This window comes from Eublepharis macularius, chromosome 5, assembly GCF_028583425.1.
Source record: "Eublepharis macularius isolate TG4126 chromosome 5, MPM_Emac_v1.0, whole genome shotgun sequence".
NCBI classification, from domain to species: Eukaryota; Metazoa; Chordata; class Lepidosauria; order Squamata; family Eublepharidae; genus Eublepharis; species Eublepharis macularius.
This window is the reverse complement of record NC_072794.1, coordinates 87,032,565-87,055,592: the sequence shown is the minus strand read 5'-3', so window position 1 is coordinate 87,055,592 and position 23,028 is coordinate 87,032,565. Positions and strand designations below refer to the sequence as shown.

The following is a 23,028-nucleotide window of genomic DNA, read 5'->3' as shown; positions in this document are numbered from 1 at the left end:
TAGGATCATGTTAAGATGAAATTGCAAAGGGTGAGGGTGTTCATGGGTAAACCTGCTCTAAGAGACAACAGCAGAAGACATTAATGCAGCACTCTAACTGAATCTAATTGTACAGCTTGTGTGTGCCCTCTTAGGAAGGTCATTGCACATTTGGCTCAAGGTCAACTAATCTTTGAATGTAAAGAAGTTCAGGAGCAATTCTAAAAAGCCAGAGAATACAGGAGAAACCGCTTTTTAAAAAAAATAAAAAGAGACATTGTTTGTAAGAATTTATTCAAGGTACCAGGCTCAGGTTTTAGGTAAGTGGAGTATAGATGCTGTTCAAAAGACCAGGCAGTAGAATTCTTGCATAATCCAGTTAACTGGTGAATGTGACAAATCAACATTATTAGATTTAAAGGTGAAGCAACAGCTGACCAATGCTCCTTAGATTTGACAAAAATGGAATATTCTACCAGAAAGGATTTTCTCCTTAAGCACTGAAGATTAAAGTCATTATCCTTATTAGATACTATTAAGAGGGCCACCAAATAGTGAAACTTGCTACAGAACATTCATTCTACAACCTAGCATTCAAAAAAGGAAAATATGTTCGTAAGTGACTGTCACACTACTTCATTTGACTATAATTCAGCATAGGCTGCCTTTGTGTGCAATAAGCATATTAGGTGTTCAAATACTTTTTTAATGTATGAGGTGAAAGTTTGCTTTGAGCCATAAGCAATTATTTTCTTTACAATAAAAACAGGTAGTTTTAGGCAACGGCCTTTTCATTAATTTTGCTGAAGTAGCTGGATAGCCATAAAATGCTGAAAAATCTGTTACTGACATAAAGAACAATCCTAAGCAGGTCTACTCAGAAGTAAGTCTCATTTTAGTCAACTGGGCTTTTTCCCAAGAAGGTGTTCTTAGGATTGCAACTATGATCACTTAAAGTATGATACTGGACTTTAAGAGTACAGATATCCTATATATATAAACTTCATAGGAGAGAAAAAATACACATTCAACAGGAATCCCACAATTTCAACACTAACACAGGATCCCCCAAAAGAGAAGGAAGTAAATTGAGAGAGAAGTGAAAATATAAAAATCAAAAATCAATTTATTTTTTTTACCCTGGTACAAAAATACAGTACAATGTGATGAGACAAGGTATCCACCCTGAATATTCAAAGAAGAAATTAACACACAAAATACTTGAATATTTTCTCTCTTCTGCTTACAAAACAACTGAAAGATGAATGCACAATGTAAGAGTTACGTTTCGGGCTAAATCAAGCAACAGAACACGCAATTCTATAAGAAGAGATATTTATACATCCAATATTCTTTATGCTACTCCTTGAACTGATCAGAAATTGCTTCATGAACTGTCCACATTAGAACCATCACTGTATTTGGCTTTGTATGTATGTGGTTATAATTCACAGGGAAAGAATTAAAACCCAAGAGTAGAATCCTAAACATTTTTACCTGGAAGCCCCTACTGAAGTGAGGACTTTGCAGGAAACATGTTTAGAGTAACAGTCAAAGGGATTATTCTGTAACACTAATGTTCTCACTACAAATCATGTACTAACCATTTCCTAACATTTAAAAAACACATTTTAAAAGGAGAGTTACATCTTAAACTTCACTGAAGCTCTTTTTTAATCTTTCAGGATCAAAGGGCATTTTCATTAAATAATGCAAGTAATATAGCTTTAATTCTCCTATAAATAAGCATCTCACTGTAAGAGGGAAAATAATGCTTTACTTGATTTTATTATGTGAAAAAGAGTGTATTTGATCTAAGAAGTTACCAGTAGGGAAAGGTCTTTCTGGTGCAGTTACAATTCCTCATCGGCTAAATATTAGGAAGGATAAAAAATCATATTTTAGATTTCAAACTTATATAAAACACATCTCCAGTGTATTATAATTCATCTCCGAGATGTTTTTTCTTGAAAGCATCACCTGTCAGCTTCACTTCAGCCTCCTTCATTCCTTGGATGACTATAATATTAAGAAAAGATTATTTATACTGGATTTGTTTCATTTTATATGATAGATTACTATTGTCTTATTATCATTAAGTACTAAGGAAAACTTTTAGTGTGAACACACATGAACAGTAAACAATTTATGTTCCTATACAATCCTTTTCATTTTTTCCCTTTCATTGTTCCTATTTTTTAAGTTGAAGCTTCATCTGCCCTCTTTTACCTAACACAAGACCAGAACAGAACAGGATTTGAAAATTTTTTGAAAGATTCCTGAGTTTCCCATCATGTTTTTTTTTCCTGGGTAACAGACACAACTGTTTAATAACAGCAGTGCATGGCTTATATCAATTCATCACCAACAGTCTCAATAATATATTTGTAAGAACTGAATGTGAACAGCTTACATGAAATCTATCTATACTTTTCATATCTAGCTGAGCAGGAGAGATCTAAAGCTCAGGTCACTGTAATAGAATATCATACCACATCCCAAGAGAATAGCCCAACTGCACGTGTGGTGGACCAGCTCCAGGACTTAAGGGGCCAGATTTGCTAAGATAAATAAAAAGCAGTAAGCCAGATTGCCCTTACCCTCTTGTTAGCATGTAAAAGAAAAGGAAAATGTACATGCTGTCTGGGATCCGAAGAGCCCCATGCCCTTTTCCACTTCCAATGAAACTTTACTGATGTTTAATTCTGACTGCAATATCTCATTGCTGCACTAGAAAACTCTTAAGATTCCCCAAGCCTCTAGAAGTGGTTATTCTGGAGATTTAGACTCTTGTATTGAGACTTAAAAGACCTGACATATGCCTGGAAGTTCACATGCAACCCTATAGATTCCAGTAATTATACTGCAGAAGCCAAAGGCATTATCAATTTACGGCCTAGGGTTTTTTCCCCCTGAGCAATCTCTGATTATTATCTCTAGTTATACCAGCGTCAAAGTACAATCTCTAGTTTCACCTTCCTTGTTAAAAAGGACAATCTAGCACTCAGCAAAATAAATCAGAAAGCTGCCCATGGTTGTAGTCAACTGATCTGGAGCCCAATTTGGATCCAATCCGGTCATACCTTGTTCAGCATTGGTGTAGAAATACTTGTAGCTTGGGTTTCCCCTCTCATTTATGATTTCTGGATGGATATTTCCACTGGGATCTGTGAAATGGAGAGATCAATTAAAATAACCAATGGAAACCCAAGAGCAGAAAACAACAATTTTGATATCTTACCCATAAAAAGGATTCTGGGAATATAGCCACCATCAGGACTAAAAGCTTCATCCTTGGGTTCTTCTTCATCCTGCATATAAATGGTGACGATAAAGAAACATCACCATTAATCACATATATACAACCCATCTTAGAAGTTTACTTTTCTTCAAAACTTCTTTAAAAATCCAGCAGTCACTTAACTTTAGCAAGCATAAAATCCTTGAAAAGATGGCAAGTTATTTACCATAATTGCTTCTACTTGTCTACAGTGGGTTTTTTTGTGAAAACAGCAAGATATAACTCTGAGGACAACCGTTTGTACATTCAAGCATGTATAGTTCAAAAATAATATACAAGATAAATGAACAGGAGTTTTTTTCTTTTTTGAAATACAAAGTGTCTTTCATCTATATTCTACATCTATGGATATGTCAAAAACCCTATTAAACGGGGGGGAAACATGGAAAATGTTACATTATAATGTCACAGCAAAGACTTGATGTAAACTGACTTTACCTCAAGGTTGACCATTACAAAGTTATGGGCAAGCTCTGAAATTTCCTTAGATTCAGCAAACTTTGGTTTTAAAGCTAAGAAAATCAAAGAAAGGAAAACAGATTAGGCAAAAATGTAAACAATGGCCAAGTACATGACATAATTTCTATATAAATCTTCTTCAACACAAGTGCCCTGACCCCAGTAAAGTTAGCCATGCACAAGTCCTATTGAAATCAACAGAGCATAAATTAATAATGACTGACTTGTCTCATTGCTATCATAGGATACAAACATGACTAATTGTCACTAATTATTTTTTAAAATTGTTATTGTTTGACCATCTCCTCTTATATGAATCTGTGTGCTAGATCTACATGGCAGATCAGTTCTTGCTTGCTTTTCCTTCTTTGGAGTCAAGGCACATCTCAGTTGGGAACCCCAACAGGGTTCCCATTCCCGCAGTGGGGATAGAGGATCCCCTACTCCCAGCCACCTCTGGGTCGAACATGCAGGGTGATTTAGTAAAAATTGGTCCCAAATCTTGGGACTGGGCCCCCACTCCATGCTCCCATCCCCCACTTTCATGTCTGGGGGATGTGGCAACCCTACTACCCAAGTGCCTTTAGCAAGGCATCCTTTCTGAGTAATGGGCCGCCAGAAACTGAACCTGTGACAAGATCAGTTTTCTGGAAAATGGAGGCTGATTAATTTTAAAGGGCCTCTGTCAGGGGAGAGAGGGGTCATGCAAGGACTTTTCTGCTTTAGCCGCCCCCCCGCCCCCCCTTCCCTTCAGCCCTGGAGCAGGTAAAGGCCTCACTGGCTGTCACCACTCTGGTCTGGAAGTTTAACTAGGGAGAGCCCAAAGCATGCCCCCCCTCCCTTCAGCCTTCTTAACAGCCCCCCTTTGCTGCTGAGGGCATTACAAGGTGACTGGTTGAGACTGAGGCACAAGAATCCAGATAAAATAAAAAAGAGGCAATCAATAACAGGTGGGAAAATACTTTGAGGAGAAAGTTTAACGGAGGATACATTTACAACAAAGAGGGAAAACACATAAAGGAGTCAGCAAGAAAACAACAAAGCTTTCTAACACAGCTAACTGTTCCCTACAATGTCTGGCCCTTCCTGGGTCCTTTCCCCTCCAAATTCCCTTAGTTTCATCCTAAAGCTGGAAACTTTAAAAAAATATTTTCCAAACTACTGTTAAGTGTAGTCATGTTATACTTCAGTATGTGTTTGTGTACACAGACATTAGGGTCGCTAGATGGGCTCTGTGGAAATACTAAATCCTGGAGAGGGTAGGGAGATTGTACTCATCCCAGGATTGACCTTTGCACATGAGCCCCTGGTCATGGTGCAATGACTTCACTTCTGGAAGTGGCATCATCGTGCTGCTATCCCCAGTGGTCCCCCTCCCTGCCTAGGGTTCCCAGGTGCCCGCCAATGGCGAACAACCTCCAAGCAGTTTGCCCATTTACCCACTGATCTCTCACAACCAGCAGGAGTTTGCAGGTTGCCCAGTGATCAGCCACCACCAGCGAGCACCCTGGGCACAAATGCTGCACGTGCGCACTCCCAGTGGACAAGATGACATCACTTCCAGAAGTGATGTCATTGTGCCAACCGTGGAAGTACTCCAGAGAATCAATTCCATGTGAAATGCAAGAGCACTTCCATGGCCAGTGTGATGACACCACTCCCAGAAGTAACATAATCACACTGGTGCTGAGAGCATACGTGCAAAATGTGTGTGCAAACAATCCCCTGATGATGAGTAAGCAGGTCCCCTCCCTATCACCCGGAGGGTATGGGGACCTGGCAATCCTAGTAGCCTCCCCCATGCCAGGAGTATAGGGACCCAGAAATAATATTAATACTACATAATATACTAATATTGCCCCCCCTGCTGGGGGGCTATGGAAAACTAGCAACTGTATTCCCACCCTAGCCAGCAGGGTGGCTTCTCCTCTTTTCTTCCAGGGGCACTTTTCATCAGCTCCAGCTGGTGAGCCGTGTGAGCAGTACCAATATGCTGTATAATGGGACAGTTGGAATCTGAATACATCTTGGCCCCTGACCAGAATCCTTTTTTTTGACAAAATAATCAAATACTTCAGATTCATTGATGACGTTTACATTCTGTATAGGGAAAGGGAAGAAGCAGCAGTGTTTGGAGTATGGATGAATCAACTTGATCCCAACATTTCGTTCACTGCGGTAACTAACGCCTCCTGCATTAGTTTTCTAGATGTTGTGACTTTTCGGGATCAGTCCAATAGGATTGGAGTCAGACCATACAAGAAACACACGGATAGAAACTCATATTTGAGTTATACATCCTACCATCCTAGACACTTGGTTAGAAACATCCCCTACGGGCAATTATTGCGTTTGAAGAGAAACTCAACCCGAGCCAGTGACTATCAGGTGGGGAGTAGAGAGATGTGTCAAGCCTTTCGGGAGAGGGGCTATCCCTTTAAGATTGTGCAACAGGCCAAGAGGAGGGCAGATCTGGTTGTCAGGAAGAAGTTGTTGGAATCCAAAGTAAAGACAACGTCAACTGCCATCACATGCTTTCTAGAATATACTCCTCTAGCCATAGAAATCAAGAAGATCATCTTGCAGCACTGGCATATAATATCGGACATACCTGGGTGTCAACAACCCCCTGTCGTCGGATTTAAGAAGACAAGAAGCATCGGAGACTGTCTGGTACACACTAGATTTGGATCAAGAGCACATAGCACCAACCTTCCACGGGGGCACTTTGCATGTGGTCACTGCAAAGTGTGCCCACTGGTCTGGCCACAGCATGAGATTCAGAATGATGGGAGGTTTTTGAAATTTGGCCTCAACCACTTCTCCACGTCAGACAGCCAAGGTGGTGTATGTCATTAGATGCCCATGCAACAAATTGTACGTGGGCAGTACTATCCGCCCGGCACACGTTCGGATCAGCGAACATATTTCTAGAATACGCAACAAGGTCCAGGAGGCACCACTAGTTGAACATTACTCCACCCAACACAGCGGTTCTACCTCTTTAACTTATACGATCTTATATGTAGCACGGAATGAAGATGTCATGGGCTGGGCCCGCCCAAGCTGGGAGTCCAGGTACTAGCACGAAGCCAAGGGGTGTTCAAAAGTCACAAGCCAGGTCCAGTCCGTAGTCAGAGCACAAGGTTAATTCCAGGGTTGCCTCCAGGATCCAAAAAGCCAAGCCAAGTCCAGTCCGTAAGTCAGAGCACGAGGGTATCAAATCAAGGTGCAGGCAAGAGCAAGACACAAGGTACCAGGGAGTGGTTGCAGGTAGTTGACACGTTGCTTCCACGCCTGGCAGTTGCTCCTGACTGGCTTTTATAGCCAGGCGTGATTTTCAGCCAGCTGCTGGGGCTCCATCCTGATGCTACTCATCATCACTCTCCAGCAGCTGGCGTTGGCTCAGGAGACGAGCACTGCGCCGTCTCTCCTGCAGTTCCAGTCTCTGGCGCTGCCTGCGGCGCTCTCTAGGTGTGGGTGAGCCTGGGGGGGTGGAAGCCCCTGGCTGGGCTTCCCCTGTGGTGCTGGCAGTCCCTGACTGAGCCTCCCCTGTGGAAGTTCCTGGCTGAGCTTCCCCTGTGGTATTGGGGCTAGAGGGTGCTGGTGTCTCAGCTGCTAGCTGTGAGCCTTGATCAGCCAGCAGCTGCTGCTCATGATTGCTGGCTTCTGCTGAGTCAGGGCTAGGGCTGGCTACACAGAACTCTTCTTCTCCTGAGGAGTCCTGGCTGGCTACACGAGGCTCCTCTCCTCCAGAGGAGACCTCACTCTCAGACTGGGCTATGACACCATCCCCCCTCCCAAGGCCCCCCCTCCTCTGTGGCCCGGGCGCCCCCGGTTTCTGAGGATAGGCCCGATGGAATTGTCGGACTAGACGGGGGGCATGAATGTTCACAGCCGGCTCCCATGAGCGGTCTTCCGGTCCATACCCCTTCCAGTCCACCAAGTACTGCACTTGCCCCCGCCGGCGACGGGAGTCCAGGATCTGGGCGACCTCATATTCTTCTTGCCCCTCAATGGTAATCGGAGGTGGAGGAGGTGGTGGCCCGGGATGGTGCAGGTCTGGGGGTGACACCGGGACTAGAAGGGACCGATGAAACACGGGATGGATCGGGAGGGTCGGTGGTAGTTGCAGGCGGTAGGCTACGGGGTTCACCTGGTCGGTGATCACGAAGGGTCCAAGGAACCGAGCATCCAGCTTTTTGGAGGGCCGTTGGCTGCGGATATGGCGGGTGGATAACCAGACCTGGTCACCTACGGACAGGGGAACACCAGGTTGCCGTTTCCGATCCGCAGCTCCCTTGTAGTTTTCCTTGGCAAGCTGGAGTTGCTCCCGCAACAGCTCATGCATGGATTGAAGTTCCTGGAGGCGATCGTCCGCAGCTGGGATTCCTGACGAGGGTGTGGTGCTAGGAAAGAAGCGAGGGTGATGGCCATAGTTAGCCATAAAGGGGGTCTGTTGGGTGGAGGAGTGCACTGCATTGTTATATGCGAACTCGGCCAAAGGCAGTAGGGCTAGCCAGTCATCCTGTTGATGGTTTGTATAGCATCTCAGATACTGCTCCAGGGTTGCATTGGTGCGTTCCGTTTGCCCGTCGGACTGGGGATGGTGTGCTGAGGATAAGTGGACTTGGGTGCCAAGAAGGGAGTGCAGTGCCCGCCAAAACCTAGAGGTGAATTGAACTCCCCGATCGGAAATTACATGGTCCGGTCGCCCGTGAAGTCGAAAGACATGCTGAAGGTACAGGTGTGCAGTGTCCTGAGCGGTGGGGGGTCCAGAACAGGGAATGAAATGGGCCATTTTTGTGAATAAGTCCACCACCACCAGGATGCAGGTATGGCCTTTGGAGCAGGGCAGATCTGTAATGAAGTCCATGGAAATAGTCCTCCATGGCCCGGTGGGTGTGGGTAGCGGATGCAGAAGGCCGGAGGGTTTGCCAGGGGAATCCTTGGCCCGCCTACACGTCTCACAGGCTGCCACGTACCGGGCCACATCTGATTGCACCCGGGGCCACCAGAAGTCACGGGTCAAGAGATGGGTTGTCTTGTGGCGACCGAAGTGCCCAGCGGGTCTGGAATCATGGACCAGTTGCAGGACTTTCGTTCGCAGCGGGCCAGGTGGTACATAAATTCGGCCTCGATGGGTCAGTAGCCCCTCTTCCTCTGCGAAGCCATCCGCCTGGAGCTGGTGCGGCTCCCGGACCTTCTGGAGGTATTTCTGGGCAACTGAGTCCAGTACCTGTTGAGCCAGTATCTCCTCAACCAGCCCCTGGGAGGGTTGCGCGGCAGCGAAAGTTTCGGGAGCCAGGATAGTAGTTAGAGGCTCTTCCCAGCCTGGGGATGAGTTGTACTCTGGTTTCCGGGACAGAGCATCGGCTTTCTTATTCTGGGAACTGGGGACATACGTGATCCTGAAGTCAAAGCGGGAGAAGAACAATGACCAGCGGATCTGCCTCTGGTTGAGGCGGCGGGCGGTTTGGAGATGTTCAAGGTTCCGGTGATCAGTGAGCACTCGGACAGGGTGTTGAGCCCCCTCCAGATGGTGCCGCCAAACCTCGAAGGCTGCCTTTATTGCCAGCAGCTCCCGCTCCCAGATGGTATAGTTCCTTTCTGCAGGGGTAAGCTGGCGAGAGTAGTAGGCACAGGGTTGGGGGACGCTGGAGGAGGTTGCGCGTTGTGAGAGCACCGCTCCGATGGCAGTGCTGGAGGCGTCCGCCTCAACTACGAAGGGTAGCTGGGGATCTGGGGATCGGAGTACCGGTTGTGTGATGAAGCGTGCCTTCAAGGTCTGGAATGCCTCATTGGCTTCTGGTGTCCAATGGAAGGGTTCTCGAGGCCGGAGAAGCCGGGTAAGGGGAACAGCTATGGATGCAAACTGGGGGATGAACTGCCGATAGTAGTTGGCAAACCCCAGAAATCGTTGCACATCCTTCCGTGAGCGGGGGGGTTGCCAGGTCTGTACCGCTTCGACCTTAGCTGGGTCCATTTGGATACCCCGGGGCGAGATCACATGGCCGAGGAATTCTACGGCAGGCAGGTGGAATGCACATTTTTCCAGCTTGGCAAACAGGCCGTGCTGCCGGAGTCTTTGCAGCACCATGCGCACGTGCTGGGGGTGTCGAGCCGGGTTCCGGGAATAAATTAATATATCATCCAAGTAAATGATGACGAACTGATCCAGCAGGTCACGAAAGATATCATTCATAAACCTCTGAAACACCGAGGGCGCGTTAGTCAGGCCAAAGGGCATTACCATGTACTCGTATTGTCCATACCTGGTACTAAAGGCAGTTTTCCACTCATCGCCTTCCCGGATGCGCACCAGGTTGTAGGCTCCCCGAAGATCCAGCTTGGTGTAGATCTGGGCTCCCTTAACTTGCTCCAGGAGGTCGGAGATCAGTGGCAGTGGATACCGGTCTCGGACAGAGATTTTGTTCAGGGCCCGGTAGTCATTGCAGAGCCGGAGTTCTCCACTTTTCTTTTTAACAAAGAGGACTGGGGCAGAGGTGGGCGAGGTGGAGGGGCGGATGAATCCTCGACGCAGATTGGTTGTGAGGAAGTCCCGGAGTGCGGCCAGCTCAGGCTCTGATAACGAGTACAGGCGTCCCACTGGCAGGGGAGCGCCGGGGATTAAGTCAATAGCACAGTCATACGACCGATGCGGGGGGAGTTGGTCTGCCCCTTTTTCCTCAAACACATCTGCAAAATCTGCATATATCTCCGGTAGTGCAAAGGCCCCTTGTGCAGCGGCTGCAATTGGACCCATGCGTTTATTTTCATGTGGGCAGGGTGTCCGGAAGCGAAGGTCCTGCTGGCCCCACCGAATAACCGGATCATGGCAACAGAGCCAGGAGAGCCCCAGGACCAGCGGAAAGTGGGGGATGCCCACAACATCGAAGCAGAGCTGCTCACGGTGATGCTGGATCTGCAAGAGAAGGTCCTGGGTTTCCTTGACCACTGGCCCAGAACGCAGAGGCCGCCCATCAATGGCCTCCACTACGGTGGGGGTCTTCTTTGCCCGCAAGGGAATCCTGTGCTGTGCGGCAAACTTGATATCCATGAAGCAGCGGGATGCCCCTGAATCTACCATGGCATACACAAATAGGCATCGGCCGTCGGGCAGGCACAGCTTTACAGGCACCAGGAATGGTTCGGGATGGTCACAGGAGGCATTGGCTGTTCCAACAAGTTGTTTAGCAGGAGTCCGCTCCAGAGCTAAAGCTGGGGCCCTCCTTTTTGCAGGGCAGTCATTGGCGTAGTGGCCCACCCCACCACAGTACCAGCAGAGGTTGTGGGTGTGACGCCGCTCCTTCTCCTCAGGAGGCAAATGGGTACAAGGCATGCTCGAGGGTGCTAGTTCTGCTGCCTTGGCAGGTGAGGCCTGGGGCGGAGGACAGCTTAGCACACGGGCTTGTCTCCGGTTCTCTAGCCGCCCATCGATTCGCAAGCATAGGAGAATGAGCGCTTGTAGTTCTCTCGGTCGTTCGGATCGGGCCACTTCATCCAATACCTCTTCAGATAGGCCCTCCAGGTACTGGTCGGCGAGGGCAGCTTCGTTCCAGCCCAGGTCCTGGGCCAGTAACTGGAATTCAGTGGTGTATTGGGCCACAGTCCCATTCCCCTGGGTGAGGGCACGTATTCTTTGGTTTGCTTTGATGGCCTTCAGGGGGTTCGCAAAGGCGGCAGAAATGTGGGCCACAAAGTTTGGGAAATCCCCTAGCAGTGGGGATTTGGCCAGTAACAAGGGTGTGGCCCATCTTGCCGCCTGCCCCTTTAACAGGCTGAGGATAAAGCCGACCTTGCTTTTATCTGTGGGAAAGTCTCTGGCCCGGAGTTCAATATATAGCTGGCAGCGGGCAAGAAATGCTGGGAATTCCTCCACATCGCCCTCAAAACTGTCAGGAAGCTTTACTGGGCATTTAGCAGGCGGCAGTGCAGCAGGGGCAGCAAGTAGGGTGGCAATCTGCTGCTGCAAAGTCACCAGTGCTTGAGTCAATTGCAGTACCTGATCCTGCAGCAGAGCCAGGCTCCCCAGGGTGGGCATCGCCGTGTCCATGCTGGGAAGTTTTGTGGTGGAAGCAATCTGTCATGGGCTGGGCCCGCCCAAGCTGGGAGTCCAGGTACTAGCACGAAGCCAAGGGGTGTTCAAAAGTCACAAGCCAGGTCCAGTCCGTAGTCAGAGCACAAGGTTAATTCCAGGGTTGCCTCCAGGATCCAAAAAGCCAAGCCAAGTCCAGTCCGTAAGTCAGAGCACGAGGGTATCAAATCAAGGTGCAGGCAAGAGCAAGACACAAGGTACCAGGGAGTGGTTGCAGGTAGTTGACACGTTGCTTCCACGCCTGGCAGTTGCTCCTGACTGGCTTTTATAGCCAGGCGTGATTTTCAGCCAGCTGCTGGGGCTCCATCCTGATGCTACTCATCATCACTCTCCAGCAGCTGGCGTTGGCTCAGGAGACGAGCACTGCGCCGTCTCTCCTGCAGTTCCAGTCTCTGGCGCTGCCTGCGGCGCTCTCTAGGTGTGGGTGAGCCTGGGGGGGTGGAAGCCCCTGGCTGGGCTTCCCCTGTGGTGCTGGCAGTCCCTGACTGAGCCTCCCCTGTGGAAGTTCCTGGCTGAGCTTCCCCTGTGGTATTGGGGCTAGAGGGTGCTGGTGTCTCAGCTGCTAGCTGTGAGCCTTGATCAGCCAGCTGCTGCTGCTCATGATTGCTGGCTTCTGCTGAGTCAGGGCTAGGGCTGGCTACACAGAACTCTTCTTCTCCTGAGGAGTCCTGGCTGGCTACACGAGGCTCCTCTCCTCCAGAGGAGACCTCACTCTCAGACTGGGCTATGACAGAAGAACATTGGAACTTTCAACATGATCTCCTCAGAAGAGAAGCGGAATGGATCTTTCGTCTTCAAACCTTACAGCCCAAGGGCCTCAATTCAGATTGGAACTTGAGTTGTTATTTAGGTTGATTCAAGATTATGCATGGTCTCTCTCTTACAGGGTAGATACAGCTTTAATTTGCAACCAGTCGTTTGAAGATACATATAGGGGGCGGACATTACATTTGCAAACTGATCCCTGAAGGTGCGTTGAGAATCAGCACATGAGAGCTCATTTTCTGTGAAGGGGAGTTGGGTAAGTGTATGGAAAGTCGAGGGTCAGAGGCAGTGTGGAAGGAGGGAATAGATATTTACTTGAGTGTTTTATGTTATAGAGAGATCGTTTTGAGGTGGGACACACATCGCCCCATGAGGAAATGTATATGAAACAAGCCTAAGACATCCGGGAGCTTGCTGGGCGCAAGAGCCCCCTTTGGGGGTCTCCAAGCAGTGCATCACACACCCACCTGAGGATAATATCATCTTTTCTCACCACCGACATCTCCTTTCCAGGGATTTTGCATCGGACTACATAACATCAGCGGGTGTTCTCAGCATTGAGATTTGGAATACACTTACAAAGAACAATTGCAGGACTGGTTTTTTGCTTGAGGACACGCACGCTTATCAGTCAAGGTTTACTCTGCTGTTGATATGAATTCTGTATGTAGCAGTTAGTTATGGTTTATGGCAGTGGTTATGAACTTACATGCACCTTTTGTAGTAAATAAATGTGTATATGGTGTTGATAAAAACTTTTACAAACATTTGTATTATACAGCATATTGGTACTGCTCACACGGTTCTTCTCAGCTCGGCTAGGTGAGTGGGTAGGATTTTTGCCTCTTTATCACTCCAGCTGGTGAGCCAGCTGCAGCCCTTCCTAGGCAGGAAAGATCTTGCCATTGTGGCGCATGACCTAGTAAAATCTACATTAGATTACTGCAATGCACTCTATGTGAGGCTGCCTGTTACGACCCTTTTCTTTCTCTTGGGTAGATTTGGTCTTTAAGCCTTATATTCTTGCCCCTCTTGGTAGATTGCTGCCACCAGGGATTAAATTCCAGAATAATTAAAAATTCCTCCTTTTAGTAACGTGCCCAAAGGTCAGGCCCCTTCGTAGTACTATGTGGCCCTGACGAAAGGAATGGGATATAGGAATGACAGATACTTTGGGATATAAAAAAACAAAGTAAACTTATAAGAAGCATATCAGTTTCATATTATTTCTAAAACTTGATGGTTTCAAAAGAGTAGTTCTCAATTCTTAAAGTTACTTTACTTAAACCCAGTCACATAGTTCTTCTCTCAGGCTTCACACACAGTTTGCCTGCTTTTGATATTAAATTTCTTTCTTAATTATAAGTAAGACCTTTTCTCAGGCGCACACAGTTTGCCTGCTTTTCCCTGACTGAATGTTCTTTCACAAACACACAGTTAAGGCTTCCATACAGGTTATATTTCTCTCAGACAACATAAACAAGCTCATGCTGCACACAGCTTGCCTGCTTTCTCCGGACTCAATATTTCTCTCAGAACTGCTTAAAAATACTCAGGCTGCATACAGCTTGCCTCTCTTGCCCTGACTGAATCTTTTTTCTTCCTCAGTAACTAAAAACTGCATTCACTCCGCCCACACAACCAATCATATCACTCACCCCTCTTTCACCCTCACACTTCATCTGTACCATACCAAGCATTTAAAGACACACACGCACGCACGCACGCACGCACGCACACTTAAAATCATTACACTGCCCTTGAAGACTGTTTGGAAGCTGCAATCAGTATTTGTACTGATTGCAGCCAGAGCACTGACTGGATTGGTGAAGGGGTTTTGTTATAACTACACTGATTTCTAATTTGCCTGCGATAGCCAATTCAAGGTGCTGGTATTGACCTTTAAAGCCCTATATGGCTTGGGACCAGCATACCTTACGGGATGCCTTCTCCCATATGAACCTACCCATCTGCTCCGGTCATCGCTGAAGGCCTTGTTTCAGGTGCCCCCACCATCTGAGGCTAGATGAAATGGCAACCCAGGGAAGGGCCTTTTCAGTCATGCTGCCAAAACTTTGGAACTCCTTTCTTGAGGAGATTCAACTATCTCCATCATTGTCTTCTGCCGGAACAGGGAGACCTTTTGTTTCATTTGGTGTACCCCCAGTAAACTCTTATTGGCCCTCCTCCCTCATTATGTGTGTTTATTTTATTTGTAGTCGCTTTCCCCACATGTGGGCTCAGAACGGATTAACAACATCTAAATACATACAATAAAAACAATTAAAACTCTGGTAGCAGTCATATAAATACAGCAATAAAACATATTAAGACAGCATACCTTGCACCCTACATCTGTTTACATGTCTATATGTTTTTAATGTGTTTATATATACATTTTAAACATTTTAATGTTTTAATCTCTGTTGTTTACTACCTTGGAGATCCTGTTTGGCTGGAAAGCGGCATATAAATGTTTTAAATAATCTTTTCAACACCAAAAAAAACCCCACAACTCCAAAACTGTTTAGCAAAGTGTAACGTGAACATAATAGGACAATGACATGGAAATTAAGCTCTCTTTTATTTTTATTTGATTTGATTTATAGCCTGCTCTCCTCTGTAGCAGGCCTTCAGACAAGTCCAGGGGTTTAAGTGATGACCAATGTTTCTAGTGAAAAATTCCTAAGCTAAATGAAAACATACTTTATAGTTGAATCCACTAGACAGAATTAAGGGAGGCCTCAATTTTATCACTGTGGGAGGTGGGAGAGATACTTTACTAAGTTAAACTACCTAGCTACATATCAAACGTTAACATTTAAACAAGAATGTATTCCAAACTTTTTTTTAAAATGACAACGTAAACTAAAATTGCTGTTAGACTTTTCCACTTCAGGTCACAGGTTATGAACTAAAGATGTAAAGTAGTCATGGCTGCTAAGGAAAGTTTATCTTACCTTTACAAGCACCACACCAAGATTTGTGAATGATTATCATGATGGGCAACCCACTGAAAAAATACCAAGACAAGACACACAATTACTGTATTTCATCTCCCTTGATGCAACTTCTGAATCTGGTTTCTATAAAGAAAATCTTGTTGAGGCTTTATTTCCAGATCACAACATCTTGATGCGGTGTTTCATATTCAATAACAGGATTACATCATACTATGCATGTTTAGTTGTAACTAGGAGTGCAATCCTAAGAGGAGTTACTCCAGTCTAAGTTCCATTGAAATCAATGAGCTTAGAATGGAGTAACTTCTTTTAGGATTTCTCTGTAAGTCTCCCCAATTGCAATGGGATTTCTTCCAAGTTAATCTATTTGTCTTAGGTCAGCAGGAAAAACCCACTTAAACTGAATGTTATCCCTTCCTTATCATCATCCTACTTACCACAATGGGAATTGTTGAGTAGATCTGTGTACCCTCCATGGGCCAAGTATACAATTTACTAGCAAGCTGTCTTCTTACACTATCTTACCTCAAAAATGCTTTGCCTTACTGTGCTAAAGATAATTCTGGATATTAAAATAAGTAGTTGCCAACGGATTTCACGACTACTTAGTTAACATGCAGCCATTTTATGTTAAATTGTCAGAACACTGCAGCCATCCTCACACCATCCCCACAATAAACAGTGAAAAGCATTATACTATGAGATGCTGTTACCTAATAAATCATATGCTTTGAACCAGGGTGGTTAGAATGTCCTACTATGATCTGGGAGACACACGTTTGAATCTTCAAGTTTCCATGGAAGCTACCAGGGTGCCTCTGAGCCAGTTACACATACACTCAGCCTAGCCTATCTCACAGGGTTGTTGTGAGGATAATATGGAGAAGAGGACAATATAAGCTGTTTTGAGTCCCTACTGAGGAGAAAGGTGGGGTACAATTTAAGGAAAAGAAAAAACTGTGCTGCTTTTCTTTTATTATCTAATACAAAGGTGGCAATGCTATTTAAATTCTAAAGTGTAAACCTACAATACATAGCCACACTAAACACTGATTATTTCCAACCCTTTATTTTCTACCACTGTTAAAAAAATGCATTCCAATATAAGTTTTCAGAGCATTGCAAAATTCCTATGCAGCTTCAGAAGGACCTCTAAAGCGTAATCTTATGAAGTTATTCCAGTCTAAGCCCAGTGAAATCTATGGGTTTAAATTGGAATAACTCTGTAAAGACTGTACTGCTATTAAACAGTCTCAGACATAACCATATGTATACCTTTCCACACATTTCCCTTCCATGAGGTACATTTCCTTATAAAAGCAACATGTACCAAGGTAGGCAATAGTCAATAAGAAGGAATCTTTCAATAAATACTACAAAAAATCAGGTTTAATGGGCAACAGCAACCATCAATATATTAGACCTGTATTATTAGTTTCTATTAGTGTTTCTATGAATCCATCTCTAGACATGCAAGTGACTTGTAGGACCATGCCTAGGATTTACAAGTATAATGTGACCATCTCCCAGTCACCTGAGTTTGTCAGAGGTGAGTAGGAAAAAATCTAGGCAGTACCTAAGAGGCTGGTCAAAGAGGTCAATATAAGCTGTTTTGAGTCCCCACTGAGGAGAAAGGTGGGGTATAATTTAAGGAAAAGAAAAAACTGCTGCTTTTCTTTTATTATCTAATACAATATCTAATATTATCTGGTCAAAACTAAAATCTGCATTCTAAAGTTTCTTTGTGATCAAACACCATATTTACCACAAAGGAAAACTAATTTTTTTCTCCACGAGTCTTCAAGAAAATGAAGGGTCCATCATTATAGTTATTTAGCATAATAACAAGTCTTTCGCATATAAATTTTTTTAGGGAAATTGACTTACATTCAGGATTGTCTTTTTGTGTGTGTAAATACATAAAGAGAGCCATTCCCTTTGCTCTTCCTACCTCCTTTGTCCTGTGTCTTATTCCTTGTTTACCTACTGTCCCATCTTTTCATACCCTTAAGCCTTGCTCACAACTGTGAGGTGCTTCTAAATGCATGTAACTGTTATGCCCTTTACTGCCTTGATGTGGGAAATGACATTCTATATATTTTCCACTAAAGCTCAAAAAATATATTAACAAAATGGTTCTAATAAAATCCACAACTAGCAGGGAAAATTACAATAGCTACATACAACTCAACTTCTATGTCTGACTGCTTACTGCTAACCTTAGTGCTAAGTGTACCTTAGAAAGAAAAGCAGAAGCCTGTTTAAGAACAGTTTTATTCCATGAGCCACAATACTGAAGGAAAAATATAAACTTAATATAGAACGTGCACATCCGTTTAAATTTTGGGGATCCATTTACTGTGGGGAACAACAGATTCAGTACCATGTGATTTGATTATGGAATTTCCTTGTTTTAACATATGTGCCCATTAGGAATATGAAACTGCTTTGTTCTATTTCAGGTAGATAGCAAGAATCTTACTGTTCTGTCTGCTCTGATGTTGTGGCTTCCTAAAGCACTTTGTACTTCATGGAATAGTTTGCTTCTTGTTTAACGCCTTGAGACTCAGCAAGAAATGTAGGCTAGAAATAAAGTAAATAAAATAGAATACAGAGAAGTATCCTTTCTAGTATGTATTTCAAAACACTGAGCTCAGAATGGGTAGTTAGCAGACATCTTATTAATAGATAATATCTACATTCTTCTCAACTGGAGACATACATACAGCATCAGTTACAAACATCAATCATTCAAAATACTTTAAAAAAAAAAAGACAAGTGACCAGGGAAACTTATTTGGCTGTGACTAGCTGTCTGTTATTAAGGGATCCTGTGTTGATGACAGAATGCTGGTCATCCTTCCCTCGGTCATTTTCATTTCCCTCAATATTCAAACGCATTAAGCTCCAGTGCAGCAGAGTGTGAAGAAGCTGATAGTCCACCGATCGAGGCTCCTAAGTTTGTGCTTGCTGGTTGCGCTGCTAGCTGGTGACTAGCTGAATTGCTCCACGTCCAGAGAATAGGTAGCAGGCCAAACAGATTAGGTTCTGTCCCAGGAACTCAGGAGAACGAGCGGGCTCCAGTCGCTCACTGCAAGTTGCGGCTCAAGTACTGTAAGAACATGCCGCCCAGCTGGGGTAGATTCTCCTCCCCTTCTCCAGGATGCATCTTGGCATAGTTGAGGAACTGTCTGCGGAGCCTGCTTAACTCCGCGAGGCTGACAGGCCGGCTCAGCAGCAACCCCTGAGCCTCTTGGCCTAGCCCGTCGACCGCCATCGAGACGAACTGGCCGGGCTGGGCGCCGTTCCTCTGCGCGGCCATAAGGGCGGCCACCATGTCCTGCGTGAGGAGGTCGAGCTGGTGAAGGAACCCGGCGGCTTGGAGGGGCTGGGAGCGCGTGGACTTATTGGGGGGAGGCGGGCAGCGCTCGAAGAGGGCGGCGCGAATCTCCGGCAGCGGAAGCGGCTCTGCGAGGTCGGCGGGCGCCATGAAGAGCGGCCAGTCCCAGCGGTTGCGTGAGTCCGGCGCTTCCAAGGGAGGCCTATCGGAGCAGGGAGCGCCGCCGGGACACAGGACGAGGCAGTGCGGGGTCCCCGCGTGCTTGCTGAGGCAGTACAGCTCGTAGCGGAAGCTCTTCAGTTCGCTGCCCGCGTCCACGATAACCACGTCCCGCCGGCTCAGCAGCCGCTCCGCCTCCGCTCGCAACGCAGCCCTGCCGCCGCTTCCCCCCGCCGCCACCTCTGCTTCGGCCACCACGAAGACTCGCCGCTCGCCGCCACTCTCCTCCTTGGCCCTCAGCGCCGCCCGCAACTCTTCAGCTCGCCTGCTCTTGCCGCTCCCCGGCAGCCCACACAGCACTACCAGCGGCATTGCTCTTCGCCTCACTCCGGAGAAGAGCAGCCACCGGCGTCGCTAGGCACTCCCTTTTCCGGGGAGGGGAAAAGACGACTGGGGGAGAGGAGCTCTCGGAGCGCTAGTGCGTCAGTAAGGGAAGCGCCGAGCGGACGCATGGAAGGGCCACAGCTTCGGAAGTGATCGGAATCCAGAGGCACGCGGCTGCCGTTTCTCTTCTGAAGGGCAGGGCCTCAAGAAGAGCGGTTTTCCAGGCGTGGTTTTCCAGGCTACCAAAGCAAAATCTCATACATCTGAAGCCCTGCCAGATCCTGCCTCAAGAGATGCCAAACTAAAAATTAAATCTATAAATAACTCTTATCAAAAACTGAAAGGCCTCACAACTGAAGGGTCTCACAACTTGCAACTCTGCAGTCCTGTTTAATACTAGCAGTTGATTATGTTAAAGTAATACATAATAATCCAAAAGGTATATAAATTAAAATTAAAGGACTTGTGTATCTAAAAAGAGACATCTCTTTAAAAGCAAGTTACTCTCGTGCACAACATTATAATGCTATTGTTAACTGCAAAAGCAAAATAAAAGTTCAAGTCTTATTGTAGGATTTAAGTATGAGCTTCTTACATACTCAGATTCACAAATGTTGTAAATACTGCACACTTATGTCTGCAAAATTACAGTATTATTAAAGGCTCCATGCCTTTAGGTCTTTCGATTGCTTAGAACTGCAGTGGCACAGAGTTAAGCACACCTAAGCCCAGTGATTTAAAAGACTTTAAGTTCCTTTGAATGTACTAGAATTTACTTCAGAATAAAAATACTTAGGACTGGATTTTTTCTCTCATAACTGCCTTCATAGAAGTTGAAAGGCAAGGGGGAAAGGAGAACATATAACCAGAAATTCTTTGGTATGCCGGTTTGAATATTATTGCAGGACGTTGGTTAGCCATAAGTCTAGTCCTATGAGTTTTAGCCTTCATACTATTTATGTAGAAGCAAGTCTCACCAAGAACAATAGAATTTTTGAAAGAGCAAAACATACCTAGCCGCTGCCTCCTTTTTCCCATCTTCTAGCGTCCTCCAATTAATATGATCTCCAAAACCTTGGAAGAAAAAATGTGATACATAATTTACCATATGTTAATCATACAGGACACAAATAATTGCTCATAACTACACACTTCTTAGTCTATCACACCACCACACATCAGCTATAATGGAATAAATTATTTAGAAGAATAGTCGTAGTAAGATTACTTTAGTATGATGTATCATGTACCCCAACTAATTTTTAGCACTCCTGGTGGCCATGTTCAAAAGTTAGTTTATTTGGGGACAAGATACTGAAAGATGTAGAATTATCACACAATATAAAGTCCCCTGTGAACCCTTAACTATAATTACTAGAAAACTTTGATACACAAAACCTCTCTATCCTAAAAAGAGAACTGATTTCGATATTGATACTAGCAGCAAAATTTATAACTGGGTATGTAATGATTTTAAGTAAATGCATGTATGTGTCTTTAAATGCTTGGTGTGGTATAGATGAAGAGTGGGGGTGAAGGAGGGGGATGAGTGAGTGATATGATTGGTTGATGACTGGGAGTGTGGGTAGAGTGAATGCAGTTTTAGATGCAGAGTGGAGAGAAAATATTTAGTCAGGGCAAGAGAGGCAAGCTATGTAGAGCCTTAGCATGTTTAAGCATGTCTGTGAAAAATATTGAGTCTGGGTTTAGCAGGCAAGCTGTGTGCAGCCTGAATATTTTTAAGCAGTTCTGAGAGAAATATTGAATCAGGAGAAAGCAGGCAAGCTATGTGCAGCCTGAGCTTGTGTATGTTGTCTGAGAGAAATATAACCTGTGTGGAAGCCTTAACTGTGTGTTTGTGAAAGAACATTCAGTCAGGGAAAAGCAGGCAAATTGTGTGTGCGCCTGAGAAAAGGTCTTACTTATAACTGAGAAATTAATATCAAAAGCAGGCAAACTGTGAGAGAAGCCTGAGAGAAGAACTATGTGACTGGGTTTAAGTAAAGTAACTTTAAGAATTGAGAACTACTCTTTTGAAACCATCAAGTTTTAGAAATAATATGAAACCAATATGCTTCTTATAAAAGTAAAAGTTTACTTTGTTTTTTTTATATTATGTCATTCCTATATCCCATTCCTTTCCTCAAGGCCACATAGTACCACACAGGGGCCTGACCTTTGGGCACGTTACTAAAAGGAGAAATTTAAGTTATTCCAGAATTTAATTCCTGGTGGCAGCAGTCTACCAAGAGGGGCAAGAATAAAAGGCTTAAAGACCAAATCTACCCAAGAGAAAGAAAGGGTCGTAACAGGGTCATTGTTGAATAATTGCAGGCTTAGAAACAGAACAGCATAGAAAACAGTATTCCTCTAACAGATGTAATCCTGGCCATGTTAATTTTCTGTAACTTAGGCATTTACTAGAGAACGTGAGTACAGTGGCTACATAAACATTTCATAATAAGGAAGATGGTACCACACCATTCTTTAATCTCTCATGTTAACCTATTCTGAAACAAGGGGCAGATTTCTCAGGAGATCCAAGCAACTCTGACAGTCAAAATAACATATGCAACAATGCATGCACATGTAGGCTGCAACATATGTGTAATAAACTTGTAAATGTTAGCAGTTTTATAATGTACTACACTATGAACTCCCTGCCCTCCTCTATTCGTACAAGACGAATGTGCTTCCTTCGTTGCACATCATTAATTCAACTATATTCTTGCAACCGATTATTTCTTGGATACCTGAAAACTTAAATGATAACATTGCATACTTGCAAAGGCTAAAAGGTTCTTTTAAAAAATACTATTGATGAGTGCCCCAATGGTCGGCAAAGAAATTCTTGCCACTTATTGTTTATAAAGCACAGTAATTTAAAAACACACGCAAAACTTTAAAAGGCAAGAAAATTGATGGCTAACCTTTTCCAAGCCCTTCTCCAGCCGAAACTGTAAATAACAACTGACTGAAGAAACAAAGAAAAAAAGGAGAAAACGCTGCAGAATGAACCTTCATAATGCCAACCAGGACCTTCACAAGCTCTGTTACTCCAATCAGCACAGCCAACCCCTGAACAATATCCGATTAATTTTAGTCTGCAAAGGAAGTGATGTTTTCAGGCGGATGTGGGGTGTGTGTGCCAGTGATTTGGATCCGGTGTGAATTAAAATATACTGCTCACACAACCTGGATGGGCATAGATCCATAGATAGATGGGAAATCTTAGCGGGAGTATTTTTTAAAGAGATATCGATCGCTATATGCCGCGGGAGGAACCTTTAGCACAATTGGTGTTCTTCAAGATTTATGAAAAAAGTAAAGTCATTACCGAGGTTACGAATCAACTGTTGTCTCACAGCTGAATTTTCAGTGATATTCTCACCACTGAAATGGCTTTAATGTGCGAAACATTACCTAAAAAAATAGTAACGAGGAACAAAAGAAACCTTTCTTTGGATAACGGCGTCAACAGGTCTGGAGAAAAAAATATCCTGTCCCTTGAATCGAGTCTTAATGTTTGGCATGAAGGTACACAGTGCTTAGACTGGAGTAACTCTTCATAGAATTGCAC

General features: G+C 44.8%; 2 protein-coding genes across 2 annotated transcripts; both read right to left on the bottom strand.

Moving 5' to 3' along the window:
* Positions 1–1,085: 1,085 nt before the first annotated feature.
* Positions 1,086–22,545, bottom strand: TXNDC12 (thioredoxin domain containing 12). The gene is made up of 7 exons (XM_054981716.1): positions 22,379–22,545; positions 20,462–20,522; positions 15,563–15,615; positions 3,719–3,792; positions 3,221–3,290; positions 3,063–3,146; positions 1,086–1,998 (listed from the first exon to the last, which is right to left on the bottom strand). Exons 1-7 carry the CDS (start codon positions 22,470–22,472, stop codon positions 1,919–1,921), a joined length of 516 nt encoding a protein of 171 aa, XP_054837691.1. The 5' UTR covers positions 22,473–22,545; the 3' UTR covers positions 1,086–1,918.
* KTI12 (KTI12 chromatin associated homolog) lies at positions 15,625–19,450 on the bottom strand. Its single transcript, XM_054981715.1, has one exon. The coding sequence runs from the start codon at positions 19,434–19,436 to the stop codon at positions 18,654–18,656; it is 783 nt and encodes a 260-aa protein (XP_054837690.1). The 5' UTR covers positions 19,437–19,450; the 3' UTR covers positions 15,625–18,653.
* Positions 22,546–23,028: the final 483 nt, after the last annotated feature.

What these genes read in the sequence shown, in the direction of transcription:
- KTI12 (XM_054981715.1), bottom strand. Translation starts at nt 19,436, where the DNA reads ATGCCGCTGGTAGTGCTGTGTGGGCTGCCGGGGAGCGGCAAGAGCAGG.
- TXNDC12 (XM_054981716.1), bottom strand. Translation starts at nt 22,472, where the DNA reads ATGAAGGTTCATTCTGCAGCGTTTTCTCCTTTTTTTCTTTGTTTCTTC. An exon ending in TTGTAATGGTCAACCTTGAG is followed by an intron (nt 3,291 to 3,718) that starts GTAAAGTCAGTT and finishes ATTTATATGCAG; the next exon opens with GATGAAGAAGAACCCAAGGA. An exon ending in TCCCAGAATCCTTTTTATGG is followed by an intron (nt 3,147 to 3,220) that starts GTAAGATATCAA and finishes TCCATTTCACAG; the next exon opens with ATCCCAGTGGAAATATCCAT.